The sequence below is a fragment of the Dipodomys ordii genome, unplaced genomic scaffold (genome assembly GCF_000151885.1).
Source record: "Dipodomys ordii isolate 6190 unplaced genomic scaffold, Dord_2.0 Scaffold86, whole genome shotgun sequence".
NCBI classification, from domain to species: domain Eukaryota; kingdom Metazoa; phylum Chordata; class Mammalia; order Rodentia; family Heteromyidae; genus Dipodomys; species Dipodomys ordii.
This window is the reverse complement of record NW_012267302.1, coordinates 3,442,789-3,462,425: the sequence shown is the minus strand read 5'-3', so window position 1 is coordinate 3,462,425 and position 19,637 is coordinate 3,442,789. Positions and strand designations below refer to the sequence as shown.

General features: G+C 37.5%; 1 protein-coding gene across 4 annotated transcripts in view; it reads right to left on the bottom strand.

Moving 5' to 3' along the window:
- Kat6b (K(lysine) acetyltransferase 6B) overlaps positions 1-19,637 on the bottom strand; it is a 173,181-nt gene that overhangs the window by 28,816 nt on the left and 124,728 nt on the right. For 2 of the 4 annotated variants that reach the window (XM_013025667.1, XM_013025666.1), the window contains exons 7-13: positions 19,140-19,272; positions 15,596-16,527; positions 14,499-14,620; positions 12,322-12,437; positions 11,036-11,177; positions 7,778-7,939; positions 4,144-4,237 (exon numbers count right to left, since the gene is read on the bottom strand). In XM_013025667.1, coding sequence (XP_012881121.1) covers positions 4,144-4,237; positions 7,778-7,939; positions 11,036-11,177; positions 12,322-12,437; positions 14,499-14,620; positions 15,596-16,527; positions 19,140-19,272 — 1,701 coding nt within the window. The remainder of the gene's footprint in view (positions 1-4,143; positions 4,238-7,777; positions 7,940-11,035; positions 11,178-12,321; positions 12,438-14,498; positions 14,621-15,595; positions 16,528-19,139; positions 19,273-19,637) is intronic. The other 2 variants (XM_013025669.1, XM_013025668.1) reach the window with 2 other exon arrangements.

The window sequence follows — 19,637 nt, the reverse complement described above, 5'->3', positions numbered from 1 at the left end:
AGTCTCATGGACTTTCCTGCCCTGGCTGGCTTTGAATTATGATCCTCAGATCTTAGTCTCCTGAGTAGCTAGAATTACAAATATAAGCCACAGATGCCTGGTGAAGTTTCACATTTTTATATAGCTATCTGTCTACTTTTTCATCATTTCATTGTCAAGATGTACTTGACTACCCAAGGATCAGATAAGAAATTAAGTCTTTAAAGAAGAAAAAAAATAAAAGAAAAAGAAAAAAATAATTTTTTTCTTTTTTGGTGGCACTAGGATTTCAACTCAAGGCCCCATGGTTGCTGAGCCAGACTTTTCTTCTTCTTCTTATTTTTCTCTTTTTTCCTCAGGCTTTTTTCTTTTTTGGGAGGGAGGAAGGGGGATACAAGCTAACATATATGGTGGGGGGTCTCATGCTTTCTTCTTTCCTAGCTTACCTGGGACCATTATCCTTCCACCCCTGTGAAACATTAATATGATATGAAACAATGCTCTTCTGCCTCAGCCTCCGCAAGTGCTGGGATGATAAGCATATGGAGCTAAGCGCCGGTAGCTCACGCCTGTCATCCTAGCTACTCAGGAGGCTGAGATCTGAGGATTGCACTTCGAAACCGGCCTGGGCAGAAAAGTCCTATAAGACTCTTTTCTCCAATTAACCACTCAAAAACTGGCTGTGGCTCTAGTGGTAGAACTCTAGCCTTGAGCATAACAATGCTCAGGAACAGTGCACAGGCCAAGTTCAAGCCTCACAACTGACCAAACAACAACAACAACAAAAAACATATGGAATATACCTAAAGCCATTCTAATTATTTAATAAGGTAACAAGGATGGAGAAAAAAAAGCAAAATGGAAAACAAATAAGTTTATCTGTATTTCAATGGTCAATCTAATCACACTGAAGGGAAAAAATTTTAAACCTAACCCAGGTTACATATAGACACTGTATTTTGGGTAGATCCCAAAGGCTCTATATACCAACACTATCCTCTAGTTAGGTTAGTTTTTCACGGTAGCATGAACAATTATGAAAATTACTTAATGTGTAGTGTATGTGTGTGTGATATAAATAAATACACTGTGGCTAATGCAAGTCTGAGTAACAGACAAATAGCCATTCTCCCTATCTCTGTGCTAAAAGGGCATAAAAGCACGTATTGGTGTCTAAACACAGATGAGACTGTGGTCTGAGGACTGAGGTCCTCAGGAAAAATAGATGACTCCATGAGTAGGTCAGAGAAGGATAAGAATAAAGTAATCCTGGAATATCATGTTGTACAAGTAAGTAAGGAAATGTTCAAATGATGGGAACATGTCAAATTATAAAAAGTCAACCAGCCTGAAGCAGTTCCCACAAAAGAAAGCTGAAGCAATTTACTGTTAGGGGACAATTGTATTGATGCTTTGGAAATAATCCAAGTCAATACTGGAACAAGTTATACAATAAAATAAAACCTATGAGTTTGTAATTATATAAATAAATGAGGAATTACAAAGAAGGAGATGGCTCTTCCTTACAGAATGCCACCTAATAAGTACAAGGAACAATGGGATTTGAAAACTACTATTTGGTAACTAGCACAGTAATAATTACTTCCAATAAGATCATAAACTAGCAGATTAAAAAAATGGATGACAAATGGTACTTACATAACCCAAGAGATATTAAGTACAAAGGGGAAGTGGTAATGGTGAAGAAGCCTGGCAACTACCATCTTTTTTTCCCCATTAAAAAAAAATTATTTCTTTTTATGTGGTGCCTTTAACCACCTCTGTTATGAAATATGTAAGTTGTTGCAAACTAAGGTTCACCTTACTCTTTAACACCCTTGAACTAATTGTTCTTTTCTTTTAACATTTTAAAAAATTATTATCTTTAAGTAGTTGTACAAAGAAGTTCCCATTCTACAAAACAGTATATGAATACAAGGTGTCTGACAACATTGGCAGCTGCCATCTTAACTTACGAAGGTAGACAGATCTTGTATTATGTGATCTTGAAAAGATGCACCAAAAAGGCCACAACATAGCTTACCTGGCATTCCTGCATAAAAGCAGATACACTGAATCTCAAAGTGAGAGGCACTGTAAAATAGAAGCCTGTGTGCTTCAAAATGTTAAAGTGCAGGCCCAGAGTTTATTCTCTAGTACTGCTCACTCTAGCCCCCAGCAAAAGTCAAAGTAACTGAAAACAAAATGAAAAACTAACTAGGTACTAATGCACATGAAAGGAAATCCAAGGCATAACAGGTAAATATGATAAAATAACTATATATGACAAGTGATTCTGAACTAGGTCCCTAGCCATCCCTGAGAAAAGACATTAGAGAACAGGCAAAATTTGAAATCTGAGTAAGATGTGTAAAATTAGATAATAGTACTGAATCAACATTAATTTCTTGATTTTGAATTAATTTGTATTTTGGTTATATGAGAGCACCTCTGAGGAAAAAACACCTAGTAATATTTAGGGATAAAAGTGCAATATGCCTTCAATTTTCCCTAAAAATGATTCAGAATTATATGACAGAGAATGAAGAAGAATAATGGAAATTAAGATAGATCAGAAGTGTGACATGTATAGAGGTATTTACCACAGAAGGGCTGATATGGCCCCAGTGTACATTAGAAGTGAGGAGAGGGTGTTGGGAAGTTGGTAGAGTGCTTGCCTCGCATGCATGAGGCCCTGGGTTCGACTCCTCAGTACCACAAAAGCTGAAAAAACCTGGAAGTGGTGCTGTGGCTCAAGTGGTAGGGCGCTATCCTTGAGCTGAAGAGCTGAGGGACAGCGCTCAGGCCCAGAGTTCAGCCTCCAAAATGGACCAAAAAAAAAAAAAAAAGAAGTGAGGAGGGTATGAGTTATAAAAGAGCTTCTTAAGGTGGCTCTTATTAATAGAGGAGATTCTGAACAGAGAAGAGGTAGGAAAGAAAGAAGTGGCAATGTTAGGGAAAAGAATGGGGAAATGGCAGCAAGCCCAGACTATTGGAAGAAAAGATTCGAGCCTTAAGGTAGTTGTTGGAAGTTCTTAAATTGTGAACTGAGATGTTTGCTTATTTTGTAGGCACATAGATACTATCACAGGTTTACACTAAGATCTTAGTATTTACAAACAACTTATGAATGGTGGATAAAAAAAAACACCTCTAGAACCATGATAGATGGTTTTGCCTGTAGAAATGATCACAATATGAAATAAAATTGGTAAGCTAATAAGATGGCCCTCCTTGGCATAATTAGAATCCTGAATAACTAGGTCAGGAAGAAATACTAATATAATGAATTAATAATAGGACATGCTATCAAATAACACAAAAATAATGAAAGAAAAAGATTTAATTTTCTTTCAATTGATTAATAACCAGACAAATTGTAATCTATTAATCAATGCGCACACAGTTTTGCACATGGCCAGAAATGACTACTATCATGAGATACCTGGCCTTCATATTATCTGGATATTTAAAATCAATTCTCTAAAGGTAGTTTTAACACTACATTTAGACATTCTATAAACAAGGAGAAAAAAAGAACAGTATTTTATCCCATGCATTCAGTTTTAATTGAGGAACTGCAGAAGAGATAGTGGATATAAAACAAATCTTTCTTGGGAAATCTCTTGGATACAAACACTGTATTAACTTCTGTAATAGCAAAGAGAAATGAAGAGAAAACAGGTAAGAGTTATTTTCAACTAGTGCATTCAGGATAGACCATATAGAGAACTGTTCTCCTAAATGGAAATAGCTGTTCTGCTCTGTACCATACAGGATTATAGACAAAATTTAAGAAAGCTAAAAATCCTTTTAAATAACACTTCCTTTAGCTTTAATCACAAATAATTGCCTCTTTTGGTGCTAATGAATATAAGCACTACAGAACAGAATGCAATTCTGCTGGTTCATTCAGGGTAATGGCTTTGTGAGCTAGTGACACTGAAGAGAGATCTAGTCTCAATTTCCTAGAGTACAATAACTAAGCAGCAGTAAAATTTTCACTTGAGGAAGATTTTCTAACCTATGTAAATAGAAATGGGAACACTCATTATCTATTGATAACAACAACAAAGTAAGTTAAATAAAGTTTTATATGTTACTGTTTCCTGTAACAGCCATCAGCTCCCTGGATCATGAAAGTAAATAAAGCATTTCACTTACTGAAATCAATGAGAAACCGTCCAAATCCTTGCCTTTGGTGCTGGGGCATGATCATTATGCAGGAGACATTATACTTCTGCTGGCAAAGCTTTTCCTAAGGGAAGGAGAAACAGATCAAGTGTGTCAGAGCTCTGCTGAAGTGGGCAATTCCCTGCACCTGCCAGTGTCCTTGCAAACTAGTTCACTAAGGTAAACCAGTGGGCTAGGTCAGATCTAGCAGAATAATCCTTGTGTGGTCATCAATCAAGCCATTACTTAATAACACACCATCTATTCTAGGCATGCTTTTCAATTATAGAATATGAATAATGAATCGAAATATGAACCAAACAAAATATAGGCAGTATGGAGGAAAAGCTTTTCCAGTTCACAAACCATGGGAGATAGCGAAAGTACCATCTAGAGAGTTACTTAGTGGATAAGATTTAGCTAGCAACCCCGCTAAACAATAATTTACTATTCTTCAGTAGTAACCTGTCTTCTGCCTGTGAGCAAATGCCCCAGTGAAACTAAAATAGTAGGTATGTGGGTAGATATACACAAATACATTTCTCCTGTGAATAAGAAGTCAAAGTGAGAAGCTAGAAAGATAATGAATTTGCATTTAAAAGTAGGAAAACAAAACAAAACAGACAACAAGAAACCCCCAAGCCTCCAAACAAAATTGAGACCAAAAATATTGCCAGCAGTTTGAAACCAGGAGAAAAACGGAGTAGAATATGGTGAGAAAAAGTTCTAAGAATCTAAGTTCACAGTTTTCACAGGATGTGGCACCAGGACAGCAGTATTTTATTCAGAGTACACAGAAGCTGCCAACCTACACAAAGAAGATCTAGAAAAGGCTTTTGAGGATGTGAATACTCTGGCTAAATACAAACCACAAATGAGATTGACCACAAATGGACACAACTACATCAAAGAGTTACTTCAGAACACCCAGCTCTGTAATGAACTTATTTGAAAATCATAGGAAATGCTGGTGAAAAAACCCTACAGGGAAGAATTAAATATTTCTTTGTGAAAAAGATGAGCTCCCAACTTTTACATTTTTGTAGCTGTCTGTGGAGCCTATTAAATATATGCAGAGAAGACGCAGGTGACAGTGAATCATGTCTGTAATCATAGCTACTTGGGAAGCTAAAACAGGGAAGATTTTCATTTTAGGCCAGCCTGGGCATACATGCGAGATTCCAATAGCTGGACACAGATGTATGCATCTGGAAGGCAGAGACTGGGAGAACCACATAAGGCCAATGTGGGCAGACAAGGCTGTGAGGGACTACCTCAACAGAAGCTGGGCATGGTGGCACATAACTGTCATATCAGGAAGCTGAAATAGATGGATCATGGGCTAGGCAGGCCCCCTAGGCAAGAAGCAAGAACCAGTGCAGCGGCTGGGAAGGTGGCTCAGTGGTAGAGAGCTTGCCTTGCATGCATGAAGCCCTGGGTTCGATTCCTCAGCACCACATAAGCAAAAAGAAAAAAGCCGGAAGTGGCAATGTGGCTCAAGTGGTAGAGTGCTAGCCTTGAGCTGAAGAGCTGAGGGACAGTGCCCAGGCCCAGAGTTCAGGCCCCACAACCGGACCGCCCCCCCCCCTTGCAAAAAAAAAGAAATAAACCAGTGCAAAGGAGTGCAGGGTCTAGTCAAGGCGTTGAAACTCAAGTGGTAAATACTAGGCAAGATCAAGGCCTTGAGTTCAAATCCCAGTACTGACCAAAAATGGGGAAGGGGGAAGGGTAAGAATGAGTCCATTTGCTTTCACTGAATGTGTATATCAGATAATCAAAATTGTTTTGTAAGGTTAGACATAGATGTTTATCTAAAACAGAGATGTAAAAAGAATTTATCCTTGATGACATGTTCTTTCTTGTCTAGAATTAATTCCATCTAAGGGGTTTTGAAATCCAATTCAACATCCTCTTAACCTTTCTTTACCACACGTTACTAACACTAAATTGCGTGTAATGTATCTTTTAAAGATTTTTTTTCAATACTATACCACTTAAAACTCAAATAGTAAGGAAGGAAAGTAAATGCTGCCATACTATAAAACTTTGAATCCAAGCTATTTAGAAAAAGTTATTGAGACCTTATCTTAAACAAACCAGGTATGCTGGTACACTCTTGTAATCTGTTATGAGGCAGGAAGAGGCAGGAGGATTGTGGTCTGATGTCAGCCTGAGTAAAAACGTGATACTGCCTAAGAAGTAAACTCAACACCGCCAATATCAAGTGTCCTGAAGGACACCATGAATGAATATCCTTCATAAACTGTGATATATAGACTTTGAAAATAAATGATCAGTTTCTGGGGAAAAAAAGCAAACAAACAATAAGGTATGGGACTATGACTCAATTGGAAGAGCAAGCTTGGGGTCCTGAGTTCAAACTGCAGTACCACTTTATCTAACTCATTCACTCACTCACATCTGATCTTTACAAACTTACATAAAAGCTAAGGTCTTTTTGCAGATTTAATAAATTTCCTATTTACTGTTTTATTCTGTTAATCCTCTGACATTTTTTCAGTCTATATTATCTAGACTAACTTTCTTCTTTTCCATTTAGAAGTTTAATCATATATCTATATTAAAACATTGAGGCAGCTTCCCATGAATGCTATTACTGATTTCTGTCTATGGTCTCTTAAATTTAGTGACTTTTATTAACACACACACACACACACACACACACACACACACACACGATTTTTGATCCTCTGTGAAACCGGCTCTTCTACAAAACATTTCATTTACATTATGGAAAAACATTTAATGAATCAATTATGATTTAATAAGTTACTTATCACCTAATATGTAAAACTATATCTTAACATAAATGAAGTACAGGGTTTGGATTATATACCTTGTTCCTAGGAATCTCACAATTACCAGCTCTGTTTATGTAACCATGTCCTCAAGTATCAAGGTCACTATCAGGTAAACATTTCCTAACTCAGTTCTTCTTTTTGCATAAGTTATTGTTTTTGAGTAGAAAGATGTAAGAGAACTGCTCTGAACTGGAAAAAAAGGTGAGTTATTGCCTATAACAAAAGGGCTTCCTCGTGGTACTGAGTAGAGATAGATATGTTTTCTAAAGCTGAGGCTTCTTTTGAACATAAAACAATAGCACAGAGAATAAGAGACAAAAGTATAAAACTTGTCTTCCATCAACTTCACTACCCAAACACCAATGTTCTAAACACACTGGAATCTTGCTGACCACAGGAGGAAGGCCTTGTGGAGAAAGAAGGAACTCATATAGACAAGTACAACATTACACTGAAAGCTTCATGTTGACACCACTTGAGGAGCAGGAGAAAAAACTTTAACATTTAGAAAATTGAAGATGCTAGGTGGTCTGCAAGGCAGCAAATACAATGTCATCTGATGCTAACAGTCTGCAAGGCACACAGTGCTGAGGTCTTTTACACTCTTTCTTAGGCATCATGTTTTTTTGTTTTTGTTTTTTTCTTTTTAAAGGAGCTCTGAACAAGAAGCTACGCTTTTCAGAAACATGTGCCACTTATTCAAATTATAGCCATACAAAAAAAAAAAGCCCTGTTCAAAGAATTGGGCTCCACTAAAAACATTTCAAAAAAGAAAATAAAGGTCATGCTGGCTCTTGTTTTACCTTAGAGAAGTATCCAACCAGATGACAGCCTTTTTCATCATTTTTTGTAAGGACATAAAAAAGGAATGGCTCGACATCATAATACAATGTTTTGTGGTCCAGGAAGAGCTTGGCTAACAAGCAAAGGTTTTGGCAATAAATTTTGCTCATATTCCCATCAACCTGGTAAAAAAAGAAACAGACATCATTTAACATAAAAATATCCCTCAATTTAAAGTTGTTTCTTCTATATGGCATTGGAGAAAGTACATCATTTTATTTCATAAAGTCTTATATAGAGAGATTAAAACACTATATTAAACAAGGGCAGAGTGAACCAGAACAGCTGTCACTTAGCAAATAAAAATTCTGCTTTTGTCTTAAATTAGGGCAAACTTAAGGCATCTTAAATTTCTTGACAGGCTATCTAAAGAAAGGATAAACTACCAGAGTAGTAATTTTTATTTGCAATTTATTATACCTTAAAATAACCAGTCACATCTTTTCTTTTTCATTTGAACCAAATAAATGTCAATTAAAAATGTAAACAAATCAATTTACTTCTCAAATATGTTACACTTTTATGTTATTTTCAGAAGAGCTTCAAATAAAAAGATACTGTATTTATTTTGATTCCTCAGAAATGTGGCTTAGCAAAAACAGATTCCATTTTGGTTTTATCCCAAGTATCATTCATTTTAAATATAATTGGAAAAGATACAATTTCTATGTTGGGATTACTTACAGTGGATGTGAGATGAATTTCAACCTACAATGGGTAACGATTACAGTCTACTTCTCTTCAAAATAAAGGAATCAAGCTGTGATACTGATGGCTATAGACAGGAGGCTAGGCACACATGCCAATTTCTTTGATCAAATGTAGTTACTTGTTGAAAACAGAAAGCACAGCAGATTCCCTAGCACTTTTTTTTTTTAAAGGGGAAATGGGTATTTGCTAACCAGAGCTCTTTAACAGCAAACTTGACCATTCTTGAGTCTCCTGTGGACCATATGGGTTCTCATATTGCACAAATTATTTTTAGACTTCATCTAACCATTTCCCTTAGATGAAACCTAGGTCCCACACATAGCAACATAATCAAATGTGGCACCACGCACAGACAATACAATTCTCTCTTTAATTAAAGGAAGTTGCTATGTATTTGGAAGTATGGTCCTTTTGGAAATAGTAGTATATTACAAAAAAGAGAGATATAAGTAAAATTCTGGCCAGTTATGAAATCTAATATAAGAGAAAAAGAGAAGATAGGAAAGTAGAAACCTGTGATTTTTCTTTTCTTGTTTTATAAATCACTCTTATTCTAAGAGAAAAGTACTCCTCATGTTATACTCAAAATACTAGCAGTTCTAGCTCCTCTTTATTTTTTAAAGTACCAGTCCTGGGGCTTGAATTCAGGGTCTGGGTGCTTTCCCTGAGCTCAAGGCTAGAGCTCTACCACTCGAGCTCCAGCTCCGGTTATCTAGAATTATAGGCATGAATCCAACTCCTTTATCATATTAGGAAATTGGACAAATCTGTGTCTGAACCCCTCTCACGTGCCCTCCAAGAGCAGCCCATTGTCACACACGTAACAAGATTGTTTTGCTCCTGAGAAGCCTCCCTGGGTTTATGAAAGCTTCAACCTCACAGGCGACTCATGCTGATTTACTTAATAATTACTTAAGGCGAACAGTATATTTTGTCTTTTAGGAAACAATGAAACAGCTATTTCAATTTAATTTTTGTTAGGAGAATCTAAAATATCAGGGCAGGAGCCAACAGGCAAGTTGACCTTAATTCAGCTTTAATTTAGAAGAACTATATGCCTCAACTAGTTGGGGTGGGATAACCAGCATTCCATTATTAATAACAGGAAGGTCAGTCAATGTATATGTAGCTAGCTTTCCCTTAAGCCCAGTGGTTCTCAGAGGAAGTGACTTTGTTCCCCAGGGTACTTTTGATTATGTGTAGTGGAACTTTTGGTTGACATAACTGTAAGCATCTGGTGGGTACAGGATAGGGATGCTGCTATATACATCTTACAATGTACTTCATAGCACTTATGATGATCCATTATCCATCTAGAAATGTTAGTAGTGTCCAGGCTGGAAAAACCCTGTGACCAGCCCTTAATAAGAGTGAATCCTTGAATCCTCCCACCAAGAAAACGCTTCTTTGTTCAAACTAACCCCTTCACCCAAAGAAGTATGATATAACTATGAGTAGGTATTTACAGAACAAAACAAATATAAAAAACCCACAGCTGGAGTTTTTTTGTGTTCTCTGAGCAGTCTTAGGGAAAAGAACCTAGCTGGCCCCAAACTAAGAGAGGGAACCTAGCTTATGTGAGAAACTCAAAACCTTCCTATTATCATCCACAATGGCAAGGCACAACAAGCCAGAGACAAAGAGAACTGTGGAGCTGAAAAATAAGTTTTAGCTCCAAGAATTCTGAAAAAGAGAACCATAAGGTAGAACTGTGTTTCAGAGAAAGACAGAATCACATCTATTGTACCAAAATGGGTAATGAAAGGAAAGGAGGACACAATGGAAGTATCCATCTAGAATAAACATTATGAAGGAGAGAAGTAAGATGTCCTGCGAACACACAATAACAGGAAAGAAGACATCATGTCTTCAAGGTACAAATGACTCAGCTAAAACTGAATCCTTGAGACTGATAACAGAAACATGATTAAACAATGAAGCTATAGAAGCAAACCTAAAAATGACAGACATATGGCCACAAGGGGTTCCTGTGAACAGCAAGAGTTCTCCAAGGATGGCCAGCCACCTAGATTGGGGGTGGGAGGACAGTCCCAACATCTGCTAGGGTCTCACCAAAAGGATTATCTACCCTGCCAAGAACTGCATGAAAACACAGGTGGTTGTGTACTGAGGAGATATGCACAGCTGCTCAATTCCCTGGAAGAGTGAGCACCTGCCAGACATTGGCTTGAGCTGCCGAACAAAGCTAATTTCTCTTGCCAAAGAAAATGAAATTTACAAACACCAAGGAGACCATAAATTCACTGGTGAATGTATCTGGTGTAGATAGGGACTGGGGAAGACACCCCCACTCCACCCCCAAGTTAATGTAATGAAGTAAGGTGTCTTCCTCAATCTTTTTGAGGAAGATTGAGGCTGCTTGATATGGTTAGACATTCTAAAACATGAAGTGTCAAAATTAAATATTCTTTGTAGTCACAAATCAACAGTATACAGTCAACAACTAGAACTGAGATTAGCTGAGATTTTTGTTTACACATGCTTACCTCGAATACTGAAAGGTCTTTCCTTCGGTAAATTTCATTTGCTGGAGGATGAAACCATCCACACTTCTTTGAGTGTCTTAGCAAAATATTTTTACTTCTCATATATTTAAGACAGAATTCACACAGGTAAAGCTTTGGTAATCTGTTAAAATTTAAAAGTCAAAGGATCTGTGAAATTGATTATAGTGTTCAAGGGAGGAAATTAAATATTATTTGATTTCCCCTAGGACATAAAAGCCTCGGAAAATATTTGAAATAGTTTTAAAAAAATAAAAGAAGGAGCTGGAGGCTGGTGGCTCATGCCTGTAATCCTAGCTACTCAGGAGGCTGAGATCTGAGAATCTCAGTTCAAAGCCAGCCTGGGAAGGAAGTCCGTGAGACTCTTCTCTCCAATAAACCACCAGAAAGCCAGGAGTGGTGGTGTTGCTCAAGTGGTAGAGTGCTAGCTTTGAGCTGAAGAGCTCAGGGACAGTGCCCAGGCTTAGAGTTCAAACCTTACGACTGACAAAAAACACACACAACAACCAATAAATAAATAAAGGAAAGGAGTAAAGGGTCTCCTTAGGCTACCTAACTCAGTTACTTTTTTATCTTCTACTTCTGCTAACTTTCCATAAGATACTTGAGAATGTCAGAAATCAGAAATAAAATTCACAACCTCATTAGAAAAATGGGTGGGAAAAAGGCAAGTACAGAAGAACCCTACCAAGCATTTTATAATAGATATTTTTTATAAGGATTTGGTTTCATAAAACTAACATTTTCCCTATTCACCAAAGACAGAGAGCATTATCTGGAAGTTCCAAAGCCAAATTTATAATGCTGTGCAACAAAAGAGTGTAAAAAATTTACACAGAACAAATGCAAGAAATTTACACTATTTTTAAATTTTGAAATGCGTGGCAGCTGGGTGCTGGTGGCTCACACCTGTCATCCTCGCTACTGAGGAGGCCAAGATCTGAGGACTGCCGTTCAAAGCCAGCCCTAGCACGAAAGTCAGTGAGACTCTTATCTCCAATAAACTATTAAAAAAAAAAAAAAAGCCAGAAGTAGAGCTGTGGCTCAAGTGGTAGAGCACTAACACTGCGCAAAAGGAGTTCAGGGACAGTGCCCAGGGCCCTGAATTCAAGCCCTAAGATCTTTTATAAAAAACAAGAAAAAAAGATGGGTAAGGTAATCATTTCATAAGTAATTAAAATTGACTACCAAAATTTATGTCCTAGAATTCCTGCTTTAGAATTGAGAATTTTCCTCTCTTACACAGACTGCCAGACTCATTCTATTACCTTGCATATTCCTGTGGGTAAGGCGAGGAGTACCAGGTTTGGATTTCGTATTTCCCAAATTCTATTACAGAAGGGTACCGACCACAGTCTTCCACTCCACTTTCACACTCAATTTTCTGACACACAGAGAAAAGAAATATGATAAAATACAAATATGAAGAGGATATACTTTACTTACACTTAATTAGTAACCTCTTATCAAAATCTATCAAGATCAGAACACTAATCACAATTACGAATTTTCATGTTGAAAACACACTACATCCGTGTGCCGGTGGCTCATACCTGTAATCCTAGCCACTTAGTAGGCTGAGATCTGAGGATTGTGGTTTGAAGCCTGCCTAGGCAGGAAAGTCTTTGAGACTCTATCTCCAATAAACTACTCAGAAAAAGCCTGAAGTGGCACTGTGACTAGCCTTGAGCAAAAGAAGCTCAGGGTTAGAGCCCAGGCCCAGAGTTCAAGCCCCAGGCCAGACAAAAAAAACAAAACAAAAACTCCAAAACGCCCAAAATACCCTTGTGAAATAATAATCATCATTGTGTTAGGACATATCCTAACAACATGACAAGCATGAAGTGCGACATAAATTCACATAAATATCTACAGAATTGCATCCCACAATCTGGCACCATGTATTATAAGATCATATAAAATTTCAGCTCTGGGGGATAGAGATTCAGCTTGACCATATCATACCAGCCTAGTAAGGTCAAAGCCCTGAGTTCAAACCTGAGTATAGGATGAGGGGAAGATCTTTGATTGCCTGATTCACTGAGTTAGGCCCAGTGTCTACTACAGAACCTTAACACAGAACAAGAAATATTTCTTTTTGTTTTGTTTTCCTGCCAGTACTGGGACTTGAACTCAGGGCCAGAGTACCCTTCCTTACCTTTTTCACTAAATGCTAGCAACTCTACCACTTGAGCCACACTTGTACTTTTCTGCAAGGGCTAGTTTGCAACCACAGTCCTCAGAGCTCAGCCTCTTGATTAGCTAGGATTACAGGCATGAGCCACCGGCATCTAGCTAAGAAATAGTTCTTAGAACAAAAAAAAAAAAAAAAGAACCTCCAAATCCAGCTTTTTCATGTCAGAATGCAAGGCCTTTGGATATTGAATTAGTTCTCATCATCTTTATACATGAAGGTCAGAAGAAAAAAAAACAGCATGTTTAAGGACTTTTAGCTCTCAATGGTTGGGAGGAAACCGGTGTTACACTTAGCTTAAGGGCAATCAATACACACAGTATCTTGTTAGGGCAGAATGATGACTAGAAATACCCAATAGCTCCTAAGATAAAAATCACAAGAAGTTTTTAGCCTAAGTGGATTAAAAAAAAAAGAAATTAATAAATAAAACTTATAAGCCTACTCCAGACAACACTGTCCCCACAAGGCTAATGACATGAGAAATTCACAATCCTAAAAAAATTGCCTTGGAGAAGTCTAATGTTTGGGTGACAACTAAAACAGAGCTGAGAATTTAAATGAGATCATTAAATTACTAGACACTGAAAAGAAAAATGATTTCAACTGATCAGGAAGCACAATATTGCTTTCATCAATGCCAAAGAGTTAAAAATATCAGACATTTTTCATATGACTGGCCATCTGTGTCTGAAACAGCATCAGTAAAGTGAAAAGTGATGTTCTTTTTGGTAACTATTTTAAGTTGTTTTCTAAGTTCTGGCAAAAATAATCAGAGATTGATTTCTTCTTACCTAAAAATGTTAGGATCTTGGTTATTTTTTGTTTTGTAGTCTCCCTCAGCTAGCATTATCCTGACCCATTTTATGAGACCAACTGAGTCCTTTTCTACTTTGAGAGCACTCTGATGTTATGGCTTTTAGATGTAGAGTCAACAAAAAATGGGCATGGCAGGGAGGGAGGAGTTGGAAAGGTGGGGAGGGAAGGGATGGTAGGGGAAAAACAAAGGAGGAGGTAACAATGCTCGATAGGAAATGTACTCATGACCTTGCTCATGTAACTGTAACCCCTCTATGTACAGTATCTTTACAATAAAAAAACATTTAAAAAAAAGGGCATAACATAGAACCAGAAAGAACATTGACACAGAGGGGGCATGCTCTGTATTATAACTAGCACAGTAATTTCACACTAACAGTTACAAGCCAACTATTACTCATGTATTATAATGTTCTGGCTAACAAGCCTTACCTCCCAAGACAGTTCCTGGGCTTGCTTAAAAACATCCAAATCCTCTTCAGTAACGACGTCCTTGTTTCCAATCACATTTACATCTGTACTTTCTTGTTTGATGCTTATTTTAATTTCAGTATCTGTCATTTAAAACCAGCAGAAAGTGCATTCACTGACTTGAATCATGAGTAACCACCATCTTATTACCAAATGGTACCAAATCAGCATAGTGGGCAAGCAGGGATCTCCTCTTCCTTTTTGAGCTTTATAAGATTCTAAAGCTAAGCACTGCCCAAAAATCCAGCAGTATCATTTCCCTACTATACTCAAACTTGTATTTGAATTTATCAGTCATCTTTTTTTTTTAAAATAACTTTAACAAATACATGAAAGAGCAATACAATGCAAAATAATATTTTCAACCCATATTAGAAGTTACATCAATGTCTATTTACAGTATTCCCATGATCAGTTCTGAAATCATAAAATCTACCAAGTTGTCCAAATGATACATTTTAGTTTTCTGTTGTATAAAGGGGAGCAAATGTAATAGGCCAATTTGTTCAATGAAATTAGTTTCCTCCCTAAGGTGGATACACACACAGATACACACAAATCCAACGCACACTTCACAGAATCACAGATCAGGCTTTGTTGAGACAGAAGCAAGATGAACTTTGTCATGGGAGAGCAATGGAGCAGAGGGAGATGAAGAGCTGTAATACCCCTGTTGAAAGCACTAACAGCACACACCAAAAGGCACTGTGGCCGAAGAGGCAGCATGGGCGAGAACGTGGCAGAAGCATGACAGTGGCTACTCATGCGGGACTACCAAGCCATAAGCAACACTATGAAGGCATCTGGGGGTCCTAGTGTTACTACGAATGGTAATAAATAGTAAAAGGTGGGAGAGTATTAGTTAGAAAAACATTTTAGAGGTTTAGTCAGCATTAGGAAAAGGTCAGTTTCATTGCTTCTGTATGAAAGTGAAGTGAGAACAAGAGAAATAGCTAGAACCTATGTGACAAATAGGAATTGATTGATTGATTGATTTGGGGGGTTGGGGAGAAAGGGACGGGGCGCAGGTTTGGTTGGAGCTTTGACCTTTTGCTTACCATAATCCTGATCAGGTTTAATCCTTCCGTCTGTCAAGCTCCCCTTCCCTGGTGAGGGGGTCCCCATCTGAGGGGTCACTTTATATTTTAATCTGCCTAGCATCCTGTGCTTTTTAAGAAAAGTTGTTCGCTTGAAGTGAGCAATTGCTTTAAAAATACGTCCTCTAGCCATCCCCCAGCTAGAGGAGGAGGAGTGAGAAAGAAACCTACTTCTAATATCTCTTTTTCCAAAGAAATGGGCTTTAGATTTTGCCGTAGAAGAGAATTCAGTTTTACGACGCATACGCTTGGGTGGTGCATAACTTGGGTGTCCCTTTATTCGAGACTGTCCCTGAGTGGTATAAATATGAGAAAGTCCATCAAAGAGTGCCTTCAGCTGGCTGTTATTAGTGAGACCGCTAAAGGAGGGCACACTGGACTGGCTGGAAGAACTCTGGGGAGAGGTAGAAGAAGTGGAAGTGCTGGATTTTTGCGAACTGGGGCTCTGATCAGAGACAGGGGCGGGGGGTGGAAGTGAAGAAGGTGGAGGTTTTAGCTTTTGTGTGGTACCTGTAGCCAACACATGAGAAGTGCATGACTGTTTCTGAGAGACCTTTTTCCTTGGACGATAGTGCTTGGAAAAGTCTATTATTTCCCCTCGTGATCTGCGACCATCAGGTGATGGTGTAAAAAACTTAGTAAGGCCATCAATGAGCCCTTTGGTTTTCTTGTTAACTTTAAGTGTAGAGGCAGAAATGTAGGTGGAGGTGGTGGTGATTTTGGTGGTGGCACCAGGCCGAGTGGGGTCTGTAACAGCCAATCTGCTGCTTGAGTCCTTCCCAGATGCAGCATGACCAGATGAAGGTGTGGTACAGACTTTAGTCTTTTGACCCCTACCAGGTGACCCCCTTCCTGTGAATGCATTCATGGATCCTTCATCACTGGTTACAGACCTAGGCAAAAATTTAGAGAATAGTATCAGCATTTAATAATAGAATTATAAAGGTATCTAAAAACAAATTTATCGCAACTATATGCATAGTCAATGTGCTTAAACTTCAGAAACTGAATTGTCATTTGAAGAACTGTGTATGTGTGTGCACGTGTATGTGTATTTGTGCCACCACCTAGATGTTTCTTAGCTGAAAAAGCCAACAGCAACTATATTTGCATGTCATGATACTCCCGGGGACCATCCAACCTTCTAGAAGAATCCATGTGAACCTGAGGGCAGTATAAGGAAGGAACATTTTGGAGAGACTAATAAGAACACTCAATACTTTCATTATAGTTCAAGAAAAGTCAGCTATTCCCTGTGTTGTCACAAGTAATTATGAATTCCTGAAATGTCTTTTTTTAAGTTTTAGAGGAAGTAAGTCATATGTGTTATCCAGAAGCTAAAGACTAAGCTTATCTAAATTCTAATTAAAAGAAATTTTGAACTCAATGTGGAATTTATATAAGTAATATTTGGGTATGTCTATAAATTTGTACTTAAAAAGATACTCCTTCTGAACAACTTACACTTAGACTGACAAGATAGCCTATAATGCTCTTTCAGGAGAGAAGACAATTAATTACAGCATCAAATACTGCTAAAAAAAGGACAACAATAGCAAAAAACTGAAGAAATGATTAAAGAAAAGCTACAGCGGGTCAGACATGACATGGAAAGTCTGGTGAAGAAGCAGCACATTTACCATAGTCATTATCAGACACCTGGCATCAGACTCTTTGCCCAAGGTTCTGACTGATATTTGCCTCTGGATTGTTCTGGAGGTCACTCCACTTACATAGCTGCCTGCATGAACTACAGCTGCCGGTCTGCACTTTAGACCAGTGGGAGGGAAGCTTTCTACACTGCAGTAGAATTTTATACAATAGAAACATGGGCATGTGAATTATGACAATGCTGGGACCCAAGAATGCACTTTCAAAATCGTCAGTTTAGCTGAAGACTAATATGGAGAAATGGAAGCCTGAAAATGATATGGTATTGAACCTTTTAAATATCTTAAGTAATCACAAATAGAAGAACACATTTTAGTGGTTATCTCCAATACAAGCTTTAATGAACCAGTTTCTTTGAAGCTCATTTGAGGTGGTTAAACTGCTAGGAAATCGATCTGCCAGATGACAATTGGATCCCTGAACATGGATCCCTAGTGTCACCAGAAGACGCAGTAAGGTTTACCAACGAATATCTCATCTAGGCTAAAATTTTGTATCAGAATGCTACATTCAAACTGTATCTGGAATCCATTGTCTAGAAAGGATAATATGCTTAGAAAGCATGCAAAAGAGAAAACTCCCTAGACTGTCTTAAAAATTCCTAAGTTCAAAGGACAATGTTAGACAAACAAAAAATTAGGATTGGTGCCAGATGCAATTTTCAGCTGTGGCCTTTCTTAGAAAGTTTATATTGTAATTCTTTTTTTTTTAAATTGGGTCCTGCGGATATAGTCTCAATTTAAGAACAATGCTTATATAGGATGAATGTAAAAATACCTAATTTCTACTTCAAATGATACTAATATGAAAAATCCTATGCATAAATGTTTTATGCTTATCTCAAGAAATTAACATTTAAGTTTCACAGAAAAGTCAAGAAAGGAACCTGCATTTCCTCTTTCTCCTTTGGGATATAAAGTATAGGAGGACACTATTTTTCTGAGAACAGCTGAAGTAACTACTTCAGATACAACTTGGGGAAAAGAATAAGTAAGTAAGACTCCATAGTGTGCAAGGAGGGTGAAAAACTATTCATTTCTAAAGCACAATGCCTCTTTCACTAAGCGTAAAGTGAGAAAGTGTCAATCGAATGACAGAACTGATAGAAGCATACAAGTTAACTGATTTGATTTCTAAATACCTTTGTATACTCTATAAAGGTAAAAATATAGCAATTTAATTTTTTATCTTTAAACTTTTCCAACTAACTCCTGCTAAATGGGCGTCAGTGGAATTTATATATCTACAGCATAGATAAAAAAGGCTATCACAAAAGATTTGCAGGCCACTATGAATATATGTCTTTCTGTGTGTCTGTATACATGTACACTTTGCAAATGGCCCTAACTCATCTGCAGGTTTCTCAGACGTTACTATTTTGGAAAAGTGGTAATACTATGTGCATCGGAAAAGAGAGGTATTTTCCAAAATGTTATCTGTATCAAGAAGATTCACTATAGAAATGTATGGACAAATTCGTCTCATTTTAAAATGCCTTTGAAAATATTTACATAATTGAGATCTTCTAATACTCAGCCAGTAATAAAGTAGGATGAACGATTCTTTCCAAGTCTTACATTCTGCTTCCATCCTGTTGCTTGAAAAAAATGTCACTCAGTATCACAACTACTACCAAGAGAAAACCCCAAAATGCCAATTGTAAGTAAAAGCAATTTTTCAAAAAAAATTCTACAGCTTATTCAAAAGAAGAAATATTCTTCATTCCTTGAGTTTGGAAAAATGACGTTAAAAGTCTAATGGAATCTAAGGAGCTATTGTTACTTCCATTTTAAACCCAACATAAAAGATTTCTTTTGATAGGATCTCAACCTACAACAATCGTTGCTTTAATTTATTTTTCGGTCGTCCAATGGGTTTTGCATAACGTCGTTTTATTTGTGCAGCTTTCTCATGAAGTAGTTTTCTTCCCTTTTTCTTTGGTCTGCAGACTTGGCAAATCCACATCCCTAAATTAAAATATATATGAGAAAAATACTTTAATGTTTCATTTAGAAGATGTTAAATATAAACTGTAGCTGCACAAGGATACCTATTTGCAGAACTTCACTCTGGAAAATGGCAGAGTGCTGGTGGCTCACCCCTGTAATCCTAGCTACTAAGGAAACTGAGATCTGAGGATCATGGTTCAAAGCCAGCTCAGCCAAGAAAATCTGAGACTCTTAATCTCCACTACACTACCAAAAAAGCTGGAAGTGGAGTTTTAGTTCAAGTGGTAGAGCTATAGCTTTGAGCAAAAGAAGCTAAAGGACAGCATCCAAGCCTGAGTTCAAGCCTCAGGACTAGTACATGCGCGTGTACGCACACACACACA